General features: G+C 36.1%; 1 protein-coding gene across 6 annotated transcripts in view; it reads left to right on the top strand.

Moving 5' to 3' along the window:
• aPKC (protein kinase C iota type) overlaps positions 1-23,160 on the top strand; it is a 705,832-nt gene that overhangs the window by 475,613 nt on the left and 207,059 nt on the right. For 5 of the 6 annotated variants that reach the window (XM_083132548.1, XM_083132549.1, XM_083132553.1 and 2 more), the window contains 6 exons: positions 581-761; positions 2,188-2,280; positions 3,480-3,551; positions 14,377-14,549; positions 18,551-18,785; positions 22,353-22,533. In XM_083132548.1, the coding sequence (XP_082988674.1) occupies positions 581-761; positions 2,188-2,280; positions 3,480-3,551; positions 14,377-14,549; positions 18,551-18,785; positions 22,353-22,533 (935 nt within the window). The remainder of the gene's footprint in view (positions 1-580; positions 762-2,187; positions 2,281-3,479; positions 3,552-14,376; positions 14,550-18,550; positions 18,786-22,352; positions 22,534-23,160) is intronic. The other variant, XM_083132551.1, reaches the window with a different exon arrangement.

Raw genomic sequence — 23,160 nt, 5'->3', positions numbered from 1 at the left:
GTTGCGGTAGAAATTATACATGAAATACTTTAGGAAAAGGGGTCTTGTTTGGAACTATTTTCAAGTAGAAATCTACTACAGTAAGTAATTATTAACATTTACCACTTTCGTGTTGCAATTTTTGGGTTGTTTGGTAGATATTAGGATTAATACATACATTACTACATTTTATAATAATTATGTGTGTGCAATGATTATTATGCTCTTTAATTAAAAAAAGAATTCTTCGTTAACATTAGTCAATACATAAAAGCCCACCCCTAATGCCCCCATTCAACAGTAAGTTAATATTCAATTTCCCTTCTCGTTATTACTTTCGACATGTGAAGTAAATATTCTAAAAACTTGGCTAAGTGGGATTCTAAATGTGGTGTTTGGCTAAAAATACAATGGTCTTGTTAGACACGTGTTTAAATACTAGAATTGCCCAAAAGACTTGGTTTAGACATTTTTGGTTCTTGGTCTGGAAAAACCAGGGAATTTTGTTTTTACGGAATTGTAGACACCCTGTACTCTGTCATGTATTTTTTTTTAAATTTTAAAATGTTAAACTATATTCTGTTGTTTTTTACCCTTTCAGAGAGCATTTTGTGCCTTCTGCCAAGACCGCATCTGGGGTCTTGGTCGCCAGGGCTTCAAATGCATCCAGTGCAAGTTGCTGGTCCATAAGAAGTGCCACAAACTCGTTCAGAAGACTTGCAACAATGAACAGGTAGAACCTATAACAAAGGAAGAACAGAATGGAGACTCTCCTACTATAAGTAAGTGTAATATTATTCTATTTGTGTGTATGTGAGTGTGTGTGTTCATGTTAACCCTTTCCAGACATTATTTAGAATACCGAGATTTGTCCAGGAGACTTTTTTTCTGTTTTTAAAAAAATCACAGAGAATGTGTTGTTCAGTGTATTGTTATTTAACATTTTTTTTTTCTAAAATCAACAACACTTTCTCTTTCCACTGATGTATATATAATGTGTTATATTTTACATAAATTTTCTCACATTTATGATTTTTTCTGTAACAATTTTTTGAAAGTAAAACAAAACATATAAAAATGCATAAAATTTACTGAAAACATATTTTGAATACATAATATAAAATTACTTCATGAAAATAACGTATAAACTTTCTAATAAGGTTCGAAATCGTCACTAACTGCAGAATCATTCAGAAATTTCCACAATGTGTATATAAATTATTAAATGCTATTCTCAAGATTATAAACAAAAGTGCAACTTAATTCAACACGAGTACAAGTAAAAATTCACTAACGAAAAAAATGTGACATCTAGCAGCTAGCTAGTGCGCAGTGGTATCTTGACATGCCAATGCTTTTACGATACCCTACCACTACAAGAAGTCCCATCCCAAACTCAATTTTGCAATCCGTGTCCTCTCCATGTTACGAGGATGTATCAAAAAGTTTTGCCTGTTGAGGTATAATTTGTTTAATAATGGAAAGATTGAAACAATGAACATACATATAGTTTGCCAGACTTTATTGTATCACAAATTCTCAATCATTGCATGTGCTGACCCATAGGACACGTGTACTGTATCAGAAATTTCCTGGATGGTGATGCGTCTATCCTCTCGAATGAGCTCATCATCCCTGTGGCGGTTGTCGTCGGTCAACGACGTTGATGGCCAGCCACTCCTTGTCATGTCCACACTTTCGGTTTCTCCCACTTTGAAATTAACTACAAAAGTCTGAGCTAAGCCTGTGCTTCGTGGCATGAGATTCGAGGACCTACAGGAGGTTAAAACAGCTTTGAAACTGTGAGGCAGGGAGTGTTCTGTGGAATTTTTTCCAAACTGGTTTTGATGGCTGGATAAAACGCTCGCTCAAATACATCGAACGTGATGGCAACTGTGCGTAAGGGTAACTCTGAGTAAAGGACACTACAGGCAAACTATATGTATGTTCATTGTTTCAATCTTTCCATTATTAAATAAATTATACCTGAACAGGCAAAACTTTTTGATACCCCCTCATAGAATAAAGATCCATTTTTGGCAACGCCAGTTAAAATTCAGTGCCAAACCCGGTTGCCATATTTAGATTTTGTGCCAGTTGCTTACAAATTTTTTTGCCATGTCTGTTTGTAAACTTTATATGTTAAATACGAAGTGTGAACTGTTTATTTTATGTCCAACTACATGTCATATCTGCATAATTTTTCAGGCACCCCAACCTCAGATCTCCTGCCAGACAAGGATTTTCCTGAACCATTAGATATTTCATCTGATTCTGTCCCTGTTGAAGATTCCACCAAAGGTAAGGATATATAAAATGCAAGAAAATCAACTTCTCAATTTTGCTTTATGTAATAGGCAACTAACTTCGCGTTCTGTGTGCATATAGGGTATGAATCAAACATTCGTGCAGGGGTTTCTGAAAATGGGCTTACATTTGTTTTTCAGCTTTTTTTAAACATATTTCATAAGCATTTAGAAAATCTGCTTTCTCTTCCTCCAATCTTGCAGATGGAACTTTATTTTATACTTCACACGTCTGTAAAGTCTTGATTTAACACAGTTTAATCTGATTTTCGTAACTGGAAATGATCGTAAGAATAACATGTTAATTCAGCTTTGGTCAATGATGTAAAAATCTTGATGTGTATACATTTCATTAGAATCTTTACAAGGGGTTTCTCAAAAAGATGGGAAATTTTGAAACTGAGGTGTGGAGAAGAGGAAAATAGGCGCAAGAGATTTAATCATGAAATTGAATAGTGCAGAGGATGACATTACTTAAGGTAAAGTTCCCTGTGCGTATAGTACCGTGCCTTGAAGGCACCATTTAGGGGATGTGGGGGTAGAGCCTCACACATTCTCGATCTCTGCCATTTTAGAGGCAATGTGGCCAGCAACATGCTCTGGCTGCCTTTAACCCTCAGAGCTGCTTCATGCTGCGACAAGGCTGGAAGAAACCCAACCTTAGATCACAATCCCCAGGAATCGAACCCGGGTCTCCCACATGGCAGTCAGATGCCTACCGACCAGACCACCATGGCTCTTACATTTGATATTGATGAAGAAATGTGTAGGTTTATGATTTGAAGATTGCCTCCATTTCTGCACAACCCTTCCTCCCGTCATCGAAGGACATTCTGCATGACTTGACGTAACTCAGAAATCTGAGCGATTCTTCAGTTGTATCAGTTCAAGTCTAAAGGATCTGTGAGGAAATGGCCCAGATTTCTGTGGAAATTTTACGTCGAGCCACACAGGATGTCCCTCGACGACTGAAGGAATGTTCGTGCAGAATTGGCCTTCATCTACTGGAGGTCATCTTCAAATCATAAACCAATACATCTCTTCAGCATTATGTAATGGCATCCTCTGCACTATCTTGCAACTATTATTTTCTTCTATACACCTCCCGTTTCAAAATTTCCCATCTTTTTGAGACACCCTATATTTCAAAAGTCTCTGATGAGTGGAAGAATATTTACTCATCCTTATAATTAGTGTTTTTTCTTCCTCCTGCTTCACTCCTGGACCACTGCTACCATGGCTTGCATATATATGACGAAGTAGCATGTAAGTGCTTTTCTTAGTGTTGTACTCCCCAAGTAGTTAGTGACCTACCTGTTGTCGGTTGTAATGTAGTGTAGCCTTCCCCCTACTCAAAAACTATGCACTGTTTTTGAAAGAAATTGTATTTATTTTTCTTTCTTCTGAAAAACATAAGATAGATACACTGGTTTGCATTCTAGTGGAACTGTGCATTGTTGAATATGGTCAGGAATGTCAATACTTCATTTTCATTGGTGCAATTTTCTAAGAAGGATGTATTTCATTTGTTAAACACAGACATATACAGTAGAGTCTCGATAATCCGATGTTCTGTATATAATTCAAGGCAAGTAAAATCAGAGTTTTCTTATTGCTCAGATAAAGTGAGTTTGTGAATGGAAATGAAGCAATGTCCTGAAGCAGAACGCATTTGACTATTTCGTTTGTAGTTCTATATTGTTTAATTTTTTCCAACATCATTGTTACTACTGTATTGAGCAGTTTAAGTGCTATTATTTCGTTTTTCACAAACTGTTTTTCTTTTTTTCTTTTGTTGCTTCCAATTTTCCCTAAGTTATTCAGTATATGTTAAATTTTTATTGTAATTCAAGGTAGTGTTACTCCCATCCACCTCAAATTATCATGACACTACTGTAATAATTCTGTGTAACTTGTGAAGTATTGTTTCAACTTTAAAAACACGAGTGTATGTGCAAAGTTTTAATTTTAAATGTAAGATGGTTCAGATTTTTGGAGCAAGTTTTCTTGACACAATTGGGGATATTATTAAATTTTGTTATGAACAAGGAGAAGAGAAGTCCCAAGGGTTGATAGCATCAGAATTGGTTAGAAGAAAATCCTGAAAAGGCAAGGATATTCATATTTTTTACAATTGACTCATTATCAAGTTAGAAGGAAAGATGGTGATGAATTCTGCAGGTACCCAGATGAAAATTATTTGTGCTGTGATACGACGTTCGTTAAAGATTTCCCCTGACCCAGTTCTACAGGGTGGCTCAATAAGTCACTTAACACCCCCAGTACAACGCCACTGCAGCGCGCAACATGGAAATGGTGATGACCAATCGTTATCAGGCCAAGGGGGAACCACATTGACGCCACCCACACGGTCGGCGGCCATCTTGATGTCCGCCATCTTGAATTCAACTTCAGAATTTTAAATGGGAAGTGGGTCGTGCGACATATCAAAATGGGCTAGAATTTCACGAGAAATGCAATGGTGAAGGTTTTTTCGACGTATCTTTAACCAGTAAAAAGTTATGACTGAATTCTTGTACCAATTTGCTCCTTTTCGAGGTGTTAGAAAAATGCCTTAAAATTTGTTTAGCGCATCGGTAATGCATCGAGATCAAAGTGACGTCTATGGAGAGACGTTCGCATGCCATTGCACATTATTTTAATCGGATACATCCATGAAGAGCTGTGCATTATGAATGGTTGACGCGAACAATTTACAGTGTGACGCTTCCATTGAATTAAAAGTCCTTCACAGTGACAAGGCTAATGTTTATGTTCATAAGGAAGTTTATAAACAGAATATTCGATGCTTTTTATCTGATAACCCATTTTCTACAGATCAAAGCTGAATGGTTAGTGCTGGTAAGTTAATGGTGTGGCGTGCTGTGTGGAACACGATTGGTTGGTCAATTTTCCATCAACGGAACCTTAAATGCTTAGGGCTACTTGGATTTGTTAAATAAACAGTTTTTTTCATCCTTGCTTATGGAAGAAGGTACTTTTTACAGAGTTTTTTTTTCAATAGGGAGGAACACCAGAACACTATGGGAACGTTGTGAAGCAGTTTCTGTCCAAAGTTAGTTATCAGATAACAAGGGTCGCATATTCTGTTTATGAACTTCCTTATGAACATAAACATTAGCGTTGTCACTGTGAAGGACTTTTAATTCAATGGAAGCGTCACACTGTAAATTGTTCGCAACAACCATTCATAATGCGCAGCTCTTAGTGAATGTATCCGATTAAAATAATGTGCAATGGCATGCGAACGTCTCTCCATAGACGTCACTTTGATCTCGATGCATTACCGATGCGCTAAACAAATTTTAAGGCATTTTTCTAACACCTCGAAAAGGAGCAAATTGGTACAAGAATTCAGTCATAACTTTTTACTGGTTAAAGATACGTTGAAAAAACCTTCACCATTGCATTTCTCGTGAAATTCTAGCCCATTTTGATATTTCGCACGACCACCTTCCCATTTAAAATTCTGAAGTTGAATTCAAGATGGCGGACATCAAGATGGCCGCCGACCGTGTGGGTGGCGTCAATGTGGTTCCCCCATGGCCAGGCAATGATTGGTCATCGCCAATTTCAAATTCCATGCCGCAGTGGCCTTGTACTGAGGGTGTTAAGTGACTTATTGAGCCACCCTGTAGTTAATGTAGAATTCTGAAATTTTGTATGTGTAATGATTCATAGGTCATGAGGTAATTTGCAATTCTGAACTCCTCTTAGTTTTTGTCTTACAAGTACTAAATTGAGACAAGGTGTAGTGATGGATCCAGTGGAATACCAAGCAGTCATCAAGTTTCATTACTTGAGAGGCCGCACACAAAAGAAAACTTTTGGTGAGATGAAATTGACCTATGGAGAGGATGCCCCATCGTATGACGTAGTGAAGCACTGGAATCGTCAGTTCAAGTGTGGTTGGACTTCAGTAGAAAAAAACCCAATTCTCGGGCGACCCCAGTCAGCCATTGACAAAGACACCATTGGGCAAGCGAAAGCTGAGTGCGGATTGATAGCATAGATGTTGATAGAATGCGAGAAATATGATAGAATACTGCTCCTGGGAAGTAGTCCTTAAATGTAGCTTAATGGTTGCTGATATTTTAACGGGATGCCCCTGGCATCAAACCAACCAATTTATGTGCAACCACCATTCGGTGACTCAGGATACTACACTTGGAGATTCAAAGTCTACACTTCTTGCCAAGAAATTGAATTTCAATTAAAAATATATATATATATATCAGTTATTCCTAAAAAATAATGAAACTTAAATTTTAGTAACTTTACTTTAGGATCATCCTGTACTTGCAATTATTACACAAGGAGATGCACAAAAGTCTCTCAGAAACCAATATTTATATTTTCACGGAGCAATTAAATGTGTACAATATTGGAATGAAAATTTTTCCCCTTTTTTCTTTCTTACTTCCAATACAAGAGAGTCAATTAGCACATGTATGTACTTAAACAGATATCAAAGCAAAATAAAAAAGGCACAAGTTCATATAGCCCAATTTCCTTAAATGCATGTTTATTACAGTCCCACATTATTTATTGACATGCTCAAAAAGGTGACCATAATATTTTGACCCAAAAATGGGACATCCCAAGGTCAGTTTACATTCTTCTGAAAAAGCGGTTAGGCCTAATTATAAAATTATTGTTGTTATTAATGCATTATTATTAGTATTATTGTGTGTTAAACCATGGATCACGTAAATAATACATCAAAAACAGTAAATGAAATATGATCTCTCGTTGTCAAGAGGTATGACTTACATCGTGTTTCTGGTCCCTTCTGATCAAACTTTGATGTTGGTCCTGCACTGAAGTTGAGGAATGCCAGAAGTATTTATCAGAACTCATTTCCTTCAGAACAGTTTTACTCTTCACCAACCGTTAATAAAACTGGCCACAACTCTCGGTAAAGTTCACTCGCACCAACGAGATATACTTCATTGTTGAGACATGTAAAGAAGATTTTTCATCTGCTCGCATATTGTTCATGATTGAAAAAACACTCTGCTGGTTAATGTCACTTCTTCTGCTGTGAGACATTTGAAAACGTACCCCACATGACACAACATGAGATTTTTGGTTTGAATTTGTGTCAAGATGCAGGAATTTAAATTCTTGTTGCAGATCCATAATGAAACTACATGTACTGTAAGTTTTTTGGCCATGCTTATACACTGCTCTACAAATAACTTCCATTGTTATGAAGAGCTTAAAACGCAGTCCAGATGTCTTGCCACATTGTTGTCATGATGATAGTTCAAAATTTCCATGAACATTCACACAACCGACAGATAGCAAACATTTTCCTGCAATCACCCATCTAACGCCTCACTCCTTTCTTTCCGTTGTCCTCCTCCCATCTCCGTCCCGTGCATTTCGTTCACAGATTTCCTCACTTTTTTGCGTCCAAAACAAACATCAATGCAATACACCTGCAACTTAATGAATGCTTTTTTATATATTGATACCACAAATGCAGATACAGTTAGAACCATTCGGGTTTTTCATGGGATCAGTTACATTTTTATATTGAATTGCTGTCATTAAATTTTATATCTATTCTTTATTTCTTAAGGTCAGAAAAATTTCTATTAATCCATTTATAATATACATACTGATATTCAGATTTTTACTTATTTACTTTGCACAGCATAAAGTTTTTCTTTTATGTACGCCTTGCTTGCATTGTAGAATTATTTCTCTTGTAGTCTACGGTAATTACAAGCATTCAAACACAGTTTGTTTTTCGTTGTGACGTTTCAGAACACATGCTCCCTTCATCAGACATTTATTTTTAGTTTGATTTGATTAAAAAGAGAAGGATTTTAAATAGAGTGAAGGGAAACATAGATTTTAATATCTGGGAAGCTTCATCATTGCAGAAGAAAACTGGAATAAATTAAATAATGGAAATGGTAACATAGACCCACTATGGAGTTTTCTATTTCACAAGTGGGGTAGGCCACCATCTTTAAAATTTAATGTAACAGAAAACACCAAGAAACTATGTAAAAAAAAAAATGAATCAAACTAAAAATAAATATCTGATGAAGGGAGCGCGTGTTCTCCTGAAATGTCGCAACAAAAAGCTGTGTTTTTATGCTTGTAATAACCATAGACTACAAGAGAAATAAAGTTAAAATTTTGGAACTAAAAACTAGGAAAGATCCCAGGTACGACGTTCACTCCCTTTCATGCATATCATCATCACTATCTCGTAAACTGTAATTGTACAGTCGCAGACATTTCTGATTTGTTAATTGAAAGATTTACATTTTATTAGCTCTTATACAAAAGGAATAATGTTCAAATCTTCATTATTAAAATTATTACTATGTACAGGTGCTTAAATGATGTATTGCTTATAACCACATTGGAAAATAATATTTCTATTGTACTTAACATCAGTAAAATATAATTGTGCATGCTATTCAGTGTCAATTCCCATATATGTGAGTGTACTTTTTAGCATCACATTATTTTTCTGATTGTGGAATTAATTATGTGCATGCAGACATTTCTAGTGTTCTATATAATAGCATAAATACCCAAATGCAACTTTTGTACCGTGAAATAATGAAGATTTGTTCCATAGTCTTGTTATTAAGTGTCTATAATGATATGAAGTATTGTGAATATTCTGTCATGAACTTCTTACTTTCTTCCAAGAGGAAAAAGTGTGTAGCAAGCATTATTTATTTATTTATACATACTCCCCATAACAGAGCTATTGCTCCACTTACAACGGGGGCTTACAAGTAAATAAACTATGGTACATAATATCCATATACATAAACATATATTAACATATACATAAACATAAATATTAACATATACAAACACATAAACCAATTGCATATACACAAATAATTAAATGATATTAATGCCTATTTTCAGTTTGTGTTATATTATATTGTATTATAAAATTATATTTAGCATTGATAAAATAACTTGAAATATATAATTACAATTTTTTAAACAAAATACTAATTAAGAATAAAATTGTTTAATGACAGATAAATATTTCTTGTAGGACATAGCAAAATCAATATTAACATTATTTTGTATTAGTACATTATGAGCTTTACATATTCGAACCATTACTGAATTCTGATGTACAATATTTTTAGAATTAACGAAAGAAAATGGCAAATAAGAACGAAGCGTTCTAGGTTTAATTGTGAATCCTATCAACTGAAGACAATCTTGAGCATCAATTAAGTTATTTATAAATTTATAAAGTAAAATATGTTTGGCTAGTTCTCTTCTTGATTGTAATGAAGAGAACCCAAATTCAGATAAAATAGTATTATAGGATATTCTTTCTAAATATGAAGATCTTTTAAATTTTTTGTAATATAAATATCTTACGAACTTATTCTGAACATTTTCAATTAAATCACGGTAGCATTGAAAATAAGGATCCCAGATGACACTAACATACTCTAACTTACTTCTTAATATCGAATTGTATATTGAAGCAATAGCTTGAATATTATTAATTTCTCTGGTAGTTCTAAATATAAAGCCTAAAATTCTAAATGCATCCGATACTAATGTTTGTACGTGCTCTCTATAAGTAAGCCTTGAGTCGAGTAAAAGTCCCAAATCCTTTATAAGTTTAACTCTATTTAAAACTATTCCATTCATAGTATAGTTATGAGTATAAGATAAGTTATGTCTGCTAAACGTAATAGTTCTGCATTTACTTATATTAAAATCTAACTTATTGGTGACACTCCACTGAAAGCAGTTGTTTATATCTTTCTGTAATTGCGCTAAATCACTTATATTTGTAATGGATTTAAATATTTTTAGGTCATCAGCATAAAGCAGATAATTAGAATTTTTTATAACAGAGGATAAATCATTAATAAATATTATAAAAAGTAAGGGACCCAAGTTTGAGCCTTGCGGAACACCAGATGTAACACAATATAAAGGGGATGATTCAAAATTGTAGGTGACATAAAATTTCCTATTTTTTAAATACGATGCTATTAATTTTAACAGTGGAAACGAAAAACCGAAATTTGCTAACTTATATATTAATATATCATGATCTAACTTATCAAAAGCTTTAGCAAAATCTGTATAAATAGTATCAACAGAGTAACCATTGTTAAATGAGTCTGCCAAAAATTGGGTAAATGAGATAAGATTAGTTAAGGTTGATCTTTTGGATATAAAACCATGCTGATGGTGAGTTATATACGGTTTAACATGATAACAAATTCTATTATATAAAATGTGTTCAAAAATTTTTGCTGGTGTTGAAATTAAAGATATAGGCCTATAATTAATGATTTCATTGGCGTTACCAGATTTTGGTATAGGAGTTACTTTACTTATTTTCCACCTATCGGGGAAAATTTGGGTGGTTATAATCAAATTAAATATGGTGCATAGAGGAAACAATAAGCAATCAGTACATCCTTTAAATATGTAAACTGGTATACTATCTGGACCACTAGCTTTCTTCGATTTCAGTTTTCTAATAGAAGTTTCACATTCAGATTCAGTAATACTATCTAATACCAATGGTTGATTTACTATCATAGGTACTTCACTAGGAATTGAGTAAGTTGGAATAGAATCATTAAAAACGCTCTTAAAGAATTGCGCAAAACCATTAGCTATATCTTTGTTATTGTCAAGTAATACTCCATTATAGGTTAGACTACACTGATTATTAGTTGATTTCTTTTTACCCTTAATATAACTCCAAAAAGACCTAGGATTATTTTTTATGGATTCTTCAGAATTCTTTATGTAAATCTTGTAAGCTTTAGTTATCATAGATTTTGATTTTCTGCGTAATTCAACAAATTTCTTCTGGTTATATTCTGACAATTTACGTCTATGTCTATAATATTCTTTATATTTAAGTAATCTTATAATATCCAGTGTAAACCAAGGCGGATAAGATTTTCTCTTATTACGCTTCCTTATGGGTACATTATTACGAATAATTTTATCTAAAATTTCATAAAAGTAGTCCAATGCTACGTTGGGATTCTTAAATAATGTTAAAGGATTCCAATCAGTTTGATTAAGATTTCTATATATATTGAAAAAATCAGCATTACGGTAATCATATGTATAAATAGAACGTGACTTAACATTATGAATAGTTTTGTCATAAAAGCGGTGGACTTGAAGTGATAAGGGAGGATGATGAGCATCAGGGCTTAGAAGAGGGAAAGAGTTATGATTAACTACGACATTGTTAGACAAGTTGGTCAGTACCAAATCCAACGTTTTTCCGTTGTTATTTTTTACATTATTTATGCTTTGTAATTCCAGTAAACTTAAAAATCTAAATAATGTTAAGGAAAGAGGACAACCATTTTCTAAGTCGTAATTAGAATCTACAATTTCTGGAATATTAAAATCTCCTACAATAATCAGACCACAAGAATGTATATTACATAGCTCTTCCATTCTGGCAAAAAACATATTGTAAATTTGTAATTTAGTATTAGGTGGAAAATAAACTGTAACCACTATAATGGAAGAAACACTAGTTATTATCTTAACACAAACAATCTGAATATTTTCTATAGTTATTTCAATGTTCTTGGTCCTCAAAGTACTCTTTACTGCAATTAATGCGCCACCACCTCTTCTATGTAACCGATCTTGCCTAAATACAGCATAGCGAGTATCAATAAATTCACAGTTGTTAATAACATTGGAAAGCCAAGTTTCTGTAAAAACAATTACATTATACCTGTTTCATTCTTGTCGTTCATTATATCCTGTTAGAAAATTCACATTGGAGTAAAAATCATATTATTTAGTCATGAACATCAGCTTTTTTTAGCTTTAAATTTCCTCATCACAGTAATACCTATAGCTTCTGCACAAACATTCTGATACAATCCCACACACAGAGCAACTACTGTCACACCCTATACTTATTCAGGGTGTCTACCAGTCAAGAAATGCACGAGAAAGGCAACAAAAAGTCAAGAAATGAACGAGAAAGGCAACAAAAAGTCAAGAAATGAACGAGAAAGGCAAGAAAAAGTCAAGAAATGAACGAGAAAGGCAAGAATAAGTCAAGAAATCAACGAGAAAGGCAAGAAATAGTCAAGGAATGAACGAGAAACTCAAGAAAAAATCAAGAAATGCACGAGAAAGGCAAGAATAAGTCAAGGAATGAATGAGAAACTCAAGAAAAAGTCAAGAAATGAACGAGAAAGGCAAGAAAAAGTCAAGAAATGAACGAGAATGGCAAGAAAAAGTCAAGAAATGAACGAGAATGGCAAGAAAAAGTCAAGAAATTATGCTTGTGGTCAAGAATTTTTGCTATTTTTTTGCAGTAAAGTGAATTTACATTGTTATATACCTGAAACTGAGATTTGATAAAATTGAATCTGGAAATTGGAAATATAAAATTGTATTGAGTTCTGGTTATGATTTGTTCACTTCGTTCCTTAAGAATTAGGTGGCCATTCACCATCCAGGATGAAGTCCGAAGCATTAACTTTTATGTGCAATTGAAGCAAGTCTAAATCTTTTGTTAAAGTACAGTGTCAGTTTTCATCTTACCCGGCCTTGTGGTGAGGATTTTTCATTGAATAAAAATATATATTTTCTTGATTTCAAACTATGCCTAAGTAAATAAATGTTGAGGAAAAGGGGGAAGAAAGGTCGAGAAGAAGTCGTGAAAAAGTCAAGAATATTGTATTTGTTATTTTGGTAGACATGATTTGAGTTATGCTGGCCTCCATGGCAGAGTGGTTAGCACTAGGGATCCCGGGTTCAAATCTCTGACTGGGCGTGGATGTTTGTGAGTGTCCATTCATCAATTTCATCATGTCATCACTCATCTCCATCTTCGCAAATTAGCCAAAAGTGGCACAAATGGCAAAGTAAAATAATGCAAATCAAAAACGATTTGAGTTATGGGTATGTCTTTGCAACTGTCCCTTCATCAAATTAATAGACTCATAATTCGTCCTCGTCCTGCACTGTCAAGGGGGAAGCGTAACAACTTTTCTCCTAAGATTTCAGCCTGTGTATGTGACCCATGGCAACCCACCATCGTGAGAATATTGGGGAGCTATGAACGAGTAGCATAGCCCGGTCACGGAAACCTACCACATGTCACCTCGTAACTTGTTGGTTGATCGCCCACCTCTGGTTGGAGTGAGGCTGGCAGACAGTGACATTCCCAAGGGGGGCTCCCCCTCTAGCCAAGTATTCCAAATAAAGAGAATGTCAAATGCAGAAAAAGATGGCAAAATGAGGGCATACTACTAAAAAGTACAGGTAACCCCCTCCTTTCGAAAATCCTGGGCACACCACTGCTGGCAGTCCGTAGGTAGGCACTGGCCCTCACAGCCTGTCACATCACATTGTTGTTTTTTTGTTGTTGTTATTATTATTATTATTATTCGTCCTCATCATAGCTATTAGCCTAGAGAGTCAGAAGTGTGATAAAATTAGAAAAACACTATATTTACATTGATTTCACCTGTTTCTTTGTTGCAAAAGGTGTCACACTACAGCATTAGCAGACTTTCACAGTATGTACGCGAACAACGATTCATAACAATGTTTTGCATGCAGACAACAATTTAGTTACACACTGTGTAACCACTGCACTGGCAATACTTCTGCACAAAACATGTTTATTTTTAATGCACATGCCTAAAACATTATATATGACATTATATATATTTTTTCAAAATTCAGGAAATTGCAAAAGCTACTTTGCTTGCGTCAGCCACATGTGCAGTCAAGCCAAGCTACTTCAACCTGCCAGTGTCTCGGTTGCATGATAAGGATTCTGTAACATACTATCACATCACAAATCAAGCACTCGGCCATTCAACTACTAGAAGACAAGTTGTTCATCTTGTTGTCCTCCTCATGCTGTGAAACTTTTTGTCAGTATTGTACAGTTATGCTCTGTATAAAATGCAGTGGAAAAGTCGTTCATGTATTTAATGCTTCTATTAGTCTACAGTTACTACATCGAACAGGAGCATATGGTGATGAAACTGTCTTAAAGAATTAATACTAATCACTGTTCTTGTACTTCCAGTTGAAGACAATTTAGAGCCAGGCTCCCAAAGGCAGTATTCGCTTAACGACTTCGAACTCATCCGAGTCATTGGACGTGGCAGCTATGCTAAAGTGCTAATGGTTGAACTGAAGAAAACTAGAAGAATATATGCAATGAAGGTGATCAAAAAGGCACTAGTGACAGATGATGAGGTAAGTTTGTTCTCATGTTCTTGTATTTTAGACATCATGATTATCAGTGTTCGGAAGGGATTTTGAAGTTAAACACACATGGGTGTTCTTTTTAGAAGGTGAAACAAAATTAAAGAAATACTAGTTTTAATAGTATTTTATCTATTAAATCATGGTAAAATTCACATAAAGCAAGGAAATGCCCTACATGATAAACAAACTACAGTGAACAATTCAAATTGATAGACACCCAAGAACATTTATGCAATGTGGCGCATATTGTATCTACCAATTTGAGTTGGCAATCCTGCCAGAATGCACGTGTCGCATACCTACACCCATGGAGAGTTGGGAGTCGGGCAATTAGAATACCATGGATCGTTTGATTGCGGTGGTGGAAATCTTCATCCAAACAGGCACTGCGGTGGAAGAATGAAGATCACCATGCACCTGTTCTAGTAACACACAGGATTCAGAGGTGGATTAAACAGCGGAGAGCCATGGGTAATGTTGTGAACCGTCAGTCGCCGTGAAATACGTGCTATTCCACGGGACATATTGAGACGTGCATCATGAAAACCTTTCTGTATCACCTTGAACAGTGCATCCAAGCTGAAGGATATTTAGAGGACATTATTTTCAAGGTGCACTGATGTCTGCATTGTTCATAATATACACTGTATTAAATGCCTATATGAAATTACTGCAAGCACTCACTGTCTTTCCATTGTCATTTGAAATTGGTAGATACAATATGCACCACCCTATATATACAAGACCATAGTAAATATTATTCATTGTTGAATATATATTTTAGTCTTTCTACAAAAAACTGAAATTTTGGGCAGAAGTATGTAATAATAAAGAGGAGTTCTCGAGATATAAACCAGGTGATCTCTGGATAGGCTTCCGATCTTTCGAGATTTAACGTCACTCTTATCTTCAGGGATTAAATCATTGGTTAGCGCTTAAAAGCTTGTAAGCCCATTTGAAAATCACGTGGCCAATATCCAGATAAAACGTCTTTATCATTCACCACCAGGAAACCTTCGAGAATTAGAAATATGTAATATCTATCAAAACAAGTTTCTACAAAATCTTCTCTTTTAAAAAAATGTTGAATCCAGATTCCTTTATATCAGAAATAAGGTTCATTAACTTCAGCTTGTTTTGCTCTAGTGTTCTTAATATGAGACTGTAATCATAAAACAAATCTGGATATAAAGGAAGGGTAAAACATGAAAAATAGTTCACTATTTCAACTTTTTTAAACATGTTTGTTAATATAGGTACTCACATTTTCCACGAAGCTGTTTTAAGTAATTTTCTTTCTATTAGTTTCGGTGGCCACTGCCACCATCCTCATTGGAAATCGTTGTCGTTGCTTGGCACGTTTCTGCTGTTTCTTCCTAAATTGCCGCTAGGTGTGCTGTTGTCGCCTGTATGTCTGCGTATGTGTCGTCTGCTGTTCACCGGTGTTAACTGCTGCAGTAAGGGAAGCAAAGCATGGCGTGCATTTCTTAGATTTTTGTGTCTATGAAGGTGCGTGCTTTGTATTTGACATGTACTTTTTCGATTTTCTGGTTGTGGAATCTGATATGTTTTGCAAGTCTGGTGGTGGGTTGGGCAGTTTTTGCATTTGATAGGTGTTGCTGAATTATCTCGCTGATGGACCAGATGGATCTGCCGATGTAATGAGCCTACAACAGATTTGGGCGGTTAGTAACGGTCTGTTCCAGGATTCGGCCAGGGAAGCTAGGGGAATTTATGAGCCAAGAGCTCGACCTAACGTTACCTGGTCTTGTTTACTCGTTGCAGTTACCAATGATCAGATACTTAATTTCTACTTCTTTGCACATGAGGGAAACAAATATAGATTTTTAACATATTTAATAAATGAAGACATACTTACACAAGAAAAAGGATACACTTGTTACACATGTAAACAGAAACTTCTCTCCAATTGGCACTTATCGCCACACACGACTGTATACTCATAGCACAATACTGTCCCGGGTTCAAACTCTTATGCACACACTCTACCGTATGAGTTACTGGCGCACTCTCGTGTTCTTAACACATCTGTCCGTAACAAATCTTGGCAGGTAATGTCCTTTTTCGAGCCTCGTCGCACACTGTCCTCTCTTCAAAACTATTTCCCAAAAACTGTAGCTTTTGGTGGATCACGTGTCCCCCTGGCCCAATGAGATTGTCTGGCATTGATTTGACCAAACCGTGGGAACAGCATCCCCTAGACGTTCTCTGGATCATCCAGTTTCTGCCACATGTGTTCCGAAATTAGTTCAGTGGCGATGGACAGCGTCCAGTCGAAGGGATACAGGCTCATTTGTCACTTCTTGTATTCCTTCGTCCTGGTCCCTTCTGAGGAGGGAAGAAACGTAGCCCTCACAGGGAGAAACTTTGTTCCCAACTTTCCGGAGGAAAGTATTTTCAACATGCAGCAACATAGAATTGCTATAAGCCTTACACTCGCATTCAGCGTCATAGACACCGGGGTTGTTAAGGAGGAGAGGAAGTATCGTTTATGTTTGTTTAGTCGGTCAGCTATTTTTGAGGTTGGTTTGTGTGCTATTTGGATGTTGTAGGGGCGGAGGGCTTTGGTAAGGCGGTTGGATGTGGTAGGATGGTAGGGAAAGGCAAACCACTTGATTTTGTTACTGTGATCTGGTTGGGTTGATGGTGCAGGTTGTCTGACCTGGATTTGAAATGCAAAGCTGCCCAACCCACCACCGGACTTACAAAACATATCAGATTCCACAATCATAAAATCAAAAAAGTACATGTCAAATACAAAGCACGCACCTTCATAGACACAAAAATCAAAGAAACGCACGCCATCATGCACTACAACCATGAACTCAACATAGATAGTGGTCAAGCACACCATGCTTGGCTTCGCTTACTGCAGCCGTTAACACCGGTAAACAGCAGACGACACATACGCAGACATACGACAACAGCACACCTAGCAGGGATTTAGGAAGAAACAGCAGAAACGTGCCAAGCAACGACACAATGATTTCCAACGATGATGGTGGCAGTGGCCACTGAAATTAATAGAAAGAAAATTACTTAAATCAGCTTCGCGGAAAACGTCAGTACCTCTATTATCTATTACCACGTCTATCACTCCCATAGTATGAATACTTGCTAAATACACACAAGCAACATGATAAAAAACACTTTAAGAGTTTGTCCAAGCTTTTGACTCCCATCTTGGAATCATCATCAGGGCTGGTCAAGAGATGGTGAAGGGGATGCGGTTGAGGTTCCTCTGGCACTACTCATTGTGTCTGCCAGAACATATCGTTGCAGTGTCGGTAAGTTCTTGTTTGTTGAGATTACAAACCAGCCACCAATTGCCACATGATTGTGTTTCCTTTTTGGCACATGCTAAAGGAAAAATAGAACGTAATGTAGAGGAAGGTGTACACATGATTAAAAATACAAATAATCTCAATGACAATTTTTGTGGAAATCTTTATTTATCGTGGTATAACACAGTGACACTTAGAAGCCCATCTCCCTCAGCCATCAATCTCAGCAAACAAGACCTTACCAACACTGCAAGATCGTAATGACATCTTCCAGCAGACAGAGCGAGTAATGTCAGCAAAGCCACAACCATGTCTTCTTTGTTGTCTCTTGACCAGCCCTGATGACTCAGAGATGGAGCTGAAAGCTCAGACAAACTTCTAAAGTGTCTTTTATCATGCTATTTCTGTGCTTTGTGTTGTTTTTAGCAAGTATTTTAACCTTGTTTGAAACCTTCCAGTACTTCCACTTGAAATGCATAACCATATACATATAATAGTTTTTCTTGTATGTACGCATTGCTTGCATTGTAGAGTTATTCTTGTAGTTTACAGTTATTATGAAGGGAGTGTGTGTTCTCCTGAAACGTCACAACGAAAAATGTTTTCTTATACTTGTAATAACCATAAACTACAAGAAAATAATCATATACTTATAATTAACACAGGATATTGTTTTTCTTCCAGGACATTGATTGGGTGCAAACAGAGAAGCATGTCTTTGAAACAGCATCAAATCACCCCTTCCTCGTCGGCCTCCACTCCTGCTTCCAAACCCCCAGTCGCCTGTTCTTTGTGATAGAATTCGTTCGTGGTGGAGATCTGATGTTCCATATGCAACGCCAGAGGAGGCTTCCCGAGGAACATGCACGCTTCTATGCAGCAGAAATCAGTTTAGCTCTAAACTTCCTTCATGATAAGGGTAGGTGCTTTTATTCTTAATTATCTGTGCATAAGTATTTGTAAGATTCAGTTATTAGAAATAAAGGTATGATATTAATTAATATAAAGAATTTCTCTCCATGTTGCAAGTGGAAGTGCTCTTCGAGTTGATCATTATGCTAGACACAGTGTTTGAAAATTATGATGAATAAAAATTTTCAGAATCCCATGCATTCCTTATGGAGAAAAGAAGCGCAATAACTTAACTTCAACGTACAGCTAATCAAATGAGAGTTTTCGGCTTTTCCAATGACAAATAAAATGTCATCTTTGTGTTCATGTGTTTTTCTATGCCATCGGAAGTTTGATATTGGCAGGAGAACAAGTAAAATAATACCACCATAAGCACAATGCTAAGTTTTCTCTTCCCTCCTACAACCATCCAGCACAGAAACCTCTCTTTCTCCAGCTTGCCATGCGGTAAGGTTTATTTATTTATTTATTCCTTGTTTTGGATGGCGAAGTTAAGGCACAAGCCTTTTTTTTCCACTTAACCATCTCTACTTTACATTTTACAAATTGATTCTTACAGCTAACTGTTTGTGAAATACAAGCTCTGACAATAAAGTTCGGTGAATGATCCTGAATATTGAAAGTAGACGAATTCTTAATGAAACCTACCTTACTGTCCTTCGAAGTAGTCCCCTCCCATGGCTATGCACCGTTGAGAACGGCTGTACATGTCCTGGAAACTTTTAGAAAAGTCTTCTTTCGGGATGGTGTTCAAGACCCTCGTCACATTCCGTTGGATGTCCGGAATATCCTCAAATCTCTGACCTTTCAAAGTGATTTTGAGGCATGGGAAGAGAAAGAAATCTGGAGGATTCAGATCCAAATTTCTTGCAATGCATTGCTACAGAGGATGAGAGCTGGTGTGTGAAGTACGACCCTGAAACGAAACGCCAAAGCATGGAATGGCGTTCTCCTGCATCACCCCGTCGGAAGAAGGTCAAGGCATAAAAATCACGCATCAAGACGATGCTTATCACTTTCTTTGACAGTGATGGCATGATCCACAAGGAATTCCTGCTGGAGGGAACAACAATTTTTCCGTCTTGGCCTTCTTCCGATTTCTTTCTCTTCCCACGCCTCAAAATCGCTTTGAAAGGTCAGAGATTTGAGGATATTCCGGACATCCAACGGAACGTGACGAGGGTCTTGAACACCATCCCGAAAGAAGACTTTTCTAAAAGTTTCCAGGACGTGTGCAACCGTTATCAACGGTGCATAGCCATGGGAGGGGACTACTTCGAAGGACAGTAAGGTAGGTTTCATTAAGAATTCGTCTACTTTCGATATTCAGGATCATTCACCGAACTTTATTGTCAGAGGTTGTATATAAAAACTAAAAACATTAAGATACCAAGAAGTGAAATATATAAAAACTAAGAACATTAAGATACCAAAAAAAGAAAAAAAAAAAACATGAAAAAAATAAAAGATAAAGACACAAAAAAACATTAAAAAAATAAAAACGGAAGAATACATACACACTAAGTAAAAAAAAATACACGTAAAACATAAACACACACACAACAAACATAGTCAAATTACAGAAAAAGTCGGTGGGTGTTGGTCCTACAAGTTTACACGAAGGTTTAATTTTATTTCCCTGTTTTCAGTACTGGTAAGTTGACTCCAGAAGATGATTTGTTAATTTTGATTTGAACAGGCTGAGAGAAGAAGAGTTTCTTGTGTCATTGGGGGAGGTCGTTCCACGCTCTGGTAGCTGTGACCGTTAAGGAATTTCCATAAAAACGTTGTCTTGTGAAAGGGGATGGCCTCTCGTGTGTTTACTATTTTGAAGAGCGCTGTAAGAGCGTGGAAGCGGCAGCGAGTGGAAAGGTCGAACCACCCTAGGTCCTTGAAAGCCGGGGTCAGGTGGTCAAAATATTTGATATTATAAATGTAGCACGCACATGCATTTTGTATTTGCTGTAGACATCTTGCTAGTTCACCATAGAGGTCAATATATGTCAAGTAACAGTAGTCTATTTGAGACAGAACTAACGACTCCACGAGTGTTTTCTTTACCTCTTGCGGTAAAATGTTTTTAAGGCTGGTGGAGGAGGAGCGGTTTTATGGTGTGTCTACTGAAACTGTTCCTCCTGGCCTTAAAACGATATTCAAGAACCAATTATAAGTAGTTCCATGTATAAAGTAATCCCAGTAGTAAGTTAATACCGCACTTTTTTCCCAATGAAACATGAATACGTAGAAGGTGAGAGAGAAACTTGAATTTTAATTATTTTTTTAACAGCATAAATATGAAAGGTAAAAGTACTTATGGAATTTTTGAAAACATGTAATACACACTGGGCACATCAGAACAAAGAGTCCAACTATACTCTATCCAATTAATCTCTGGAGCATGGCCGTGCACAAAGACAGAAAAGGAGAGAGAGCAGTTGGATGGAGCTGAAGCTGGAAAGGCTGGTAACTGCAGTCGTTTTCCCTCCACGGAATCTCGTTCGCTCGCACGTGTTCAGTGATCGAGCCATCTTTAGGTTACCAGATAGCTGTAAGGGAAATGTAGGACATGCTGTCCCAAAATGTAGGACGCAACACATTCTCAATAAATAATACATATTTCTATAGATCAAGTTAGGAAGTAGTTGAAAAATGACACTTTTCAGTTTTTAAAAAATTGTTTCCCAACTAATGTTTAAATGCAAAATTTCAAAACTTGCAATCATACTAATCAATGCACCTCTTACTACTTGATTTAAGTGGTACTTCTCAGAGGAGACATTTTTTATCAAAATTTCAGGTTTAGTCAATGGGACAGAAAAAAGTGAAGTAAAATGAACTAAATCAACCAATCAATAGCAAAAATTCTTGACCACAAGAATAATTTATTGCCTTTTTAGTGACTTCTTGACCTACTTGTTGATTTTTTACTTTTTCTTGACTTTCATGACTTTCTTGACTGGCAGACACCCTGAATAACTTTGTTCTCTATACCCCTGCTTTACAATCAAATTATATTGAATATTGAATAAGAATGGGCAACACCTTGTTCCATCAGTATAAACCGTAAGGCAAGAAATTCTGCTCAGGCATTGAACAGTGACGTTATCAGAAAGAGGTCTCAAGACTTTGTTCATTAATTGCTTCCGTTTTCCCGTTTGTTTAATAGCAGGACAAACTTTATTCTTTTTGTGCAATGACTGAATCAAAATAAATTTCACTATTGAGTTTGGAAGCGCAGTCCATAGACTTGGAATTTGCACGACTTTTTTCTGTTACGTATTTTCCTAATTAATATTATGTGATGCTCAAAATGTAGGACATTTATGATATTTTTCAAATTCCTCCCGGACGCCGGATATAAGGCTAAAATGTAGGACATGTCCGGGAAAATCCGGACGTCTGGTAACCCTAGCCATCTTGCATCACTTGCGCAGAGACTTGTTTTAGTTCGATTGCTCCTTAGATTCCTGGGACAGAGTATATAACTATTTCTATTATCACTTTCTTAGTTGTAGCATGTTGCAAATTAGTTACCTTGTATTTAATGTGGCATGTGCCTCTTTTCTTCCTACAGGTATTATTTATAGAGATTTGAAACTCGATAATGTTTTGTTGGACCATGAAGGCCACATAAAGCTCACGGATTACGGAATGTGTAAGGAAGGAATCAGACCCGGAGATACTACATCAACTTTCTGTGGTACTCCAAACTACATTGCACCTGAAATCTTGAGAGGTGAAGACTACGGTTTTAGGTGGGTGTCGTGTGCATATCACAGGAGAATTCAAGTTGAAGGCAACACACAACACACACATATGCCTGCTTGTTGTGAAGTGTTTAATGTTAGGTTCATGTTAGAATTTGCATGATCACGTAATAGTTTCTTTTTTAGTAAATTGTAATGCTGTTTTACGTAAATGTAGTCTAGTAATTGTAATGAGTAGGGCTTGGAAGTTGAAGACCTATAAATTGCCCAGAAAACACCTAAAAATATTTTTAAAAAAAGGACGTATAAATGTGATCCAAATTAATTAATAACTTCAGTTTTAATTGCATATTTAATGAATAAAAAAAATAAAAAATTCTGGTGGTATGGAACACACAGTGCGAAAAAAACTGAAAGCTTCAAAACAAGAGAAAGTTGTCACTTACAGCGTGACCTTCCAGACAAGTTACAGTTAAGGGACGTTGTACCGTACCTGCTTCAGTCATCCAAATATATATATTATTTATTTCTTTACTACAGAAAGGATGTTTAAGAGGTGATGAACTGATGATGATTCGAATTGAGAATGGGCAGTAAAAACGTAGTCAAAAGAAGGTGAAAAAAAAAAACGTTAAGACCTAAAAATAGGCTAAAAAAACACCGAAAATGGCAAAA

This window comes from Lepisma saccharinum, chromosome 12, assembly GCF_977018435.1.
Source record: "Lepisma saccharinum chromosome 12, izLepSacc3.1, whole genome shotgun sequence".
NCBI classification, from domain to species: domain Eukaryota; kingdom Metazoa; phylum Arthropoda; class Insecta; order Zygentoma; family Lepismatidae; genus Lepisma; species Lepisma saccharinum.
This window is presented reverse-complemented; position numbering and strand designations above follow the sequence as displayed.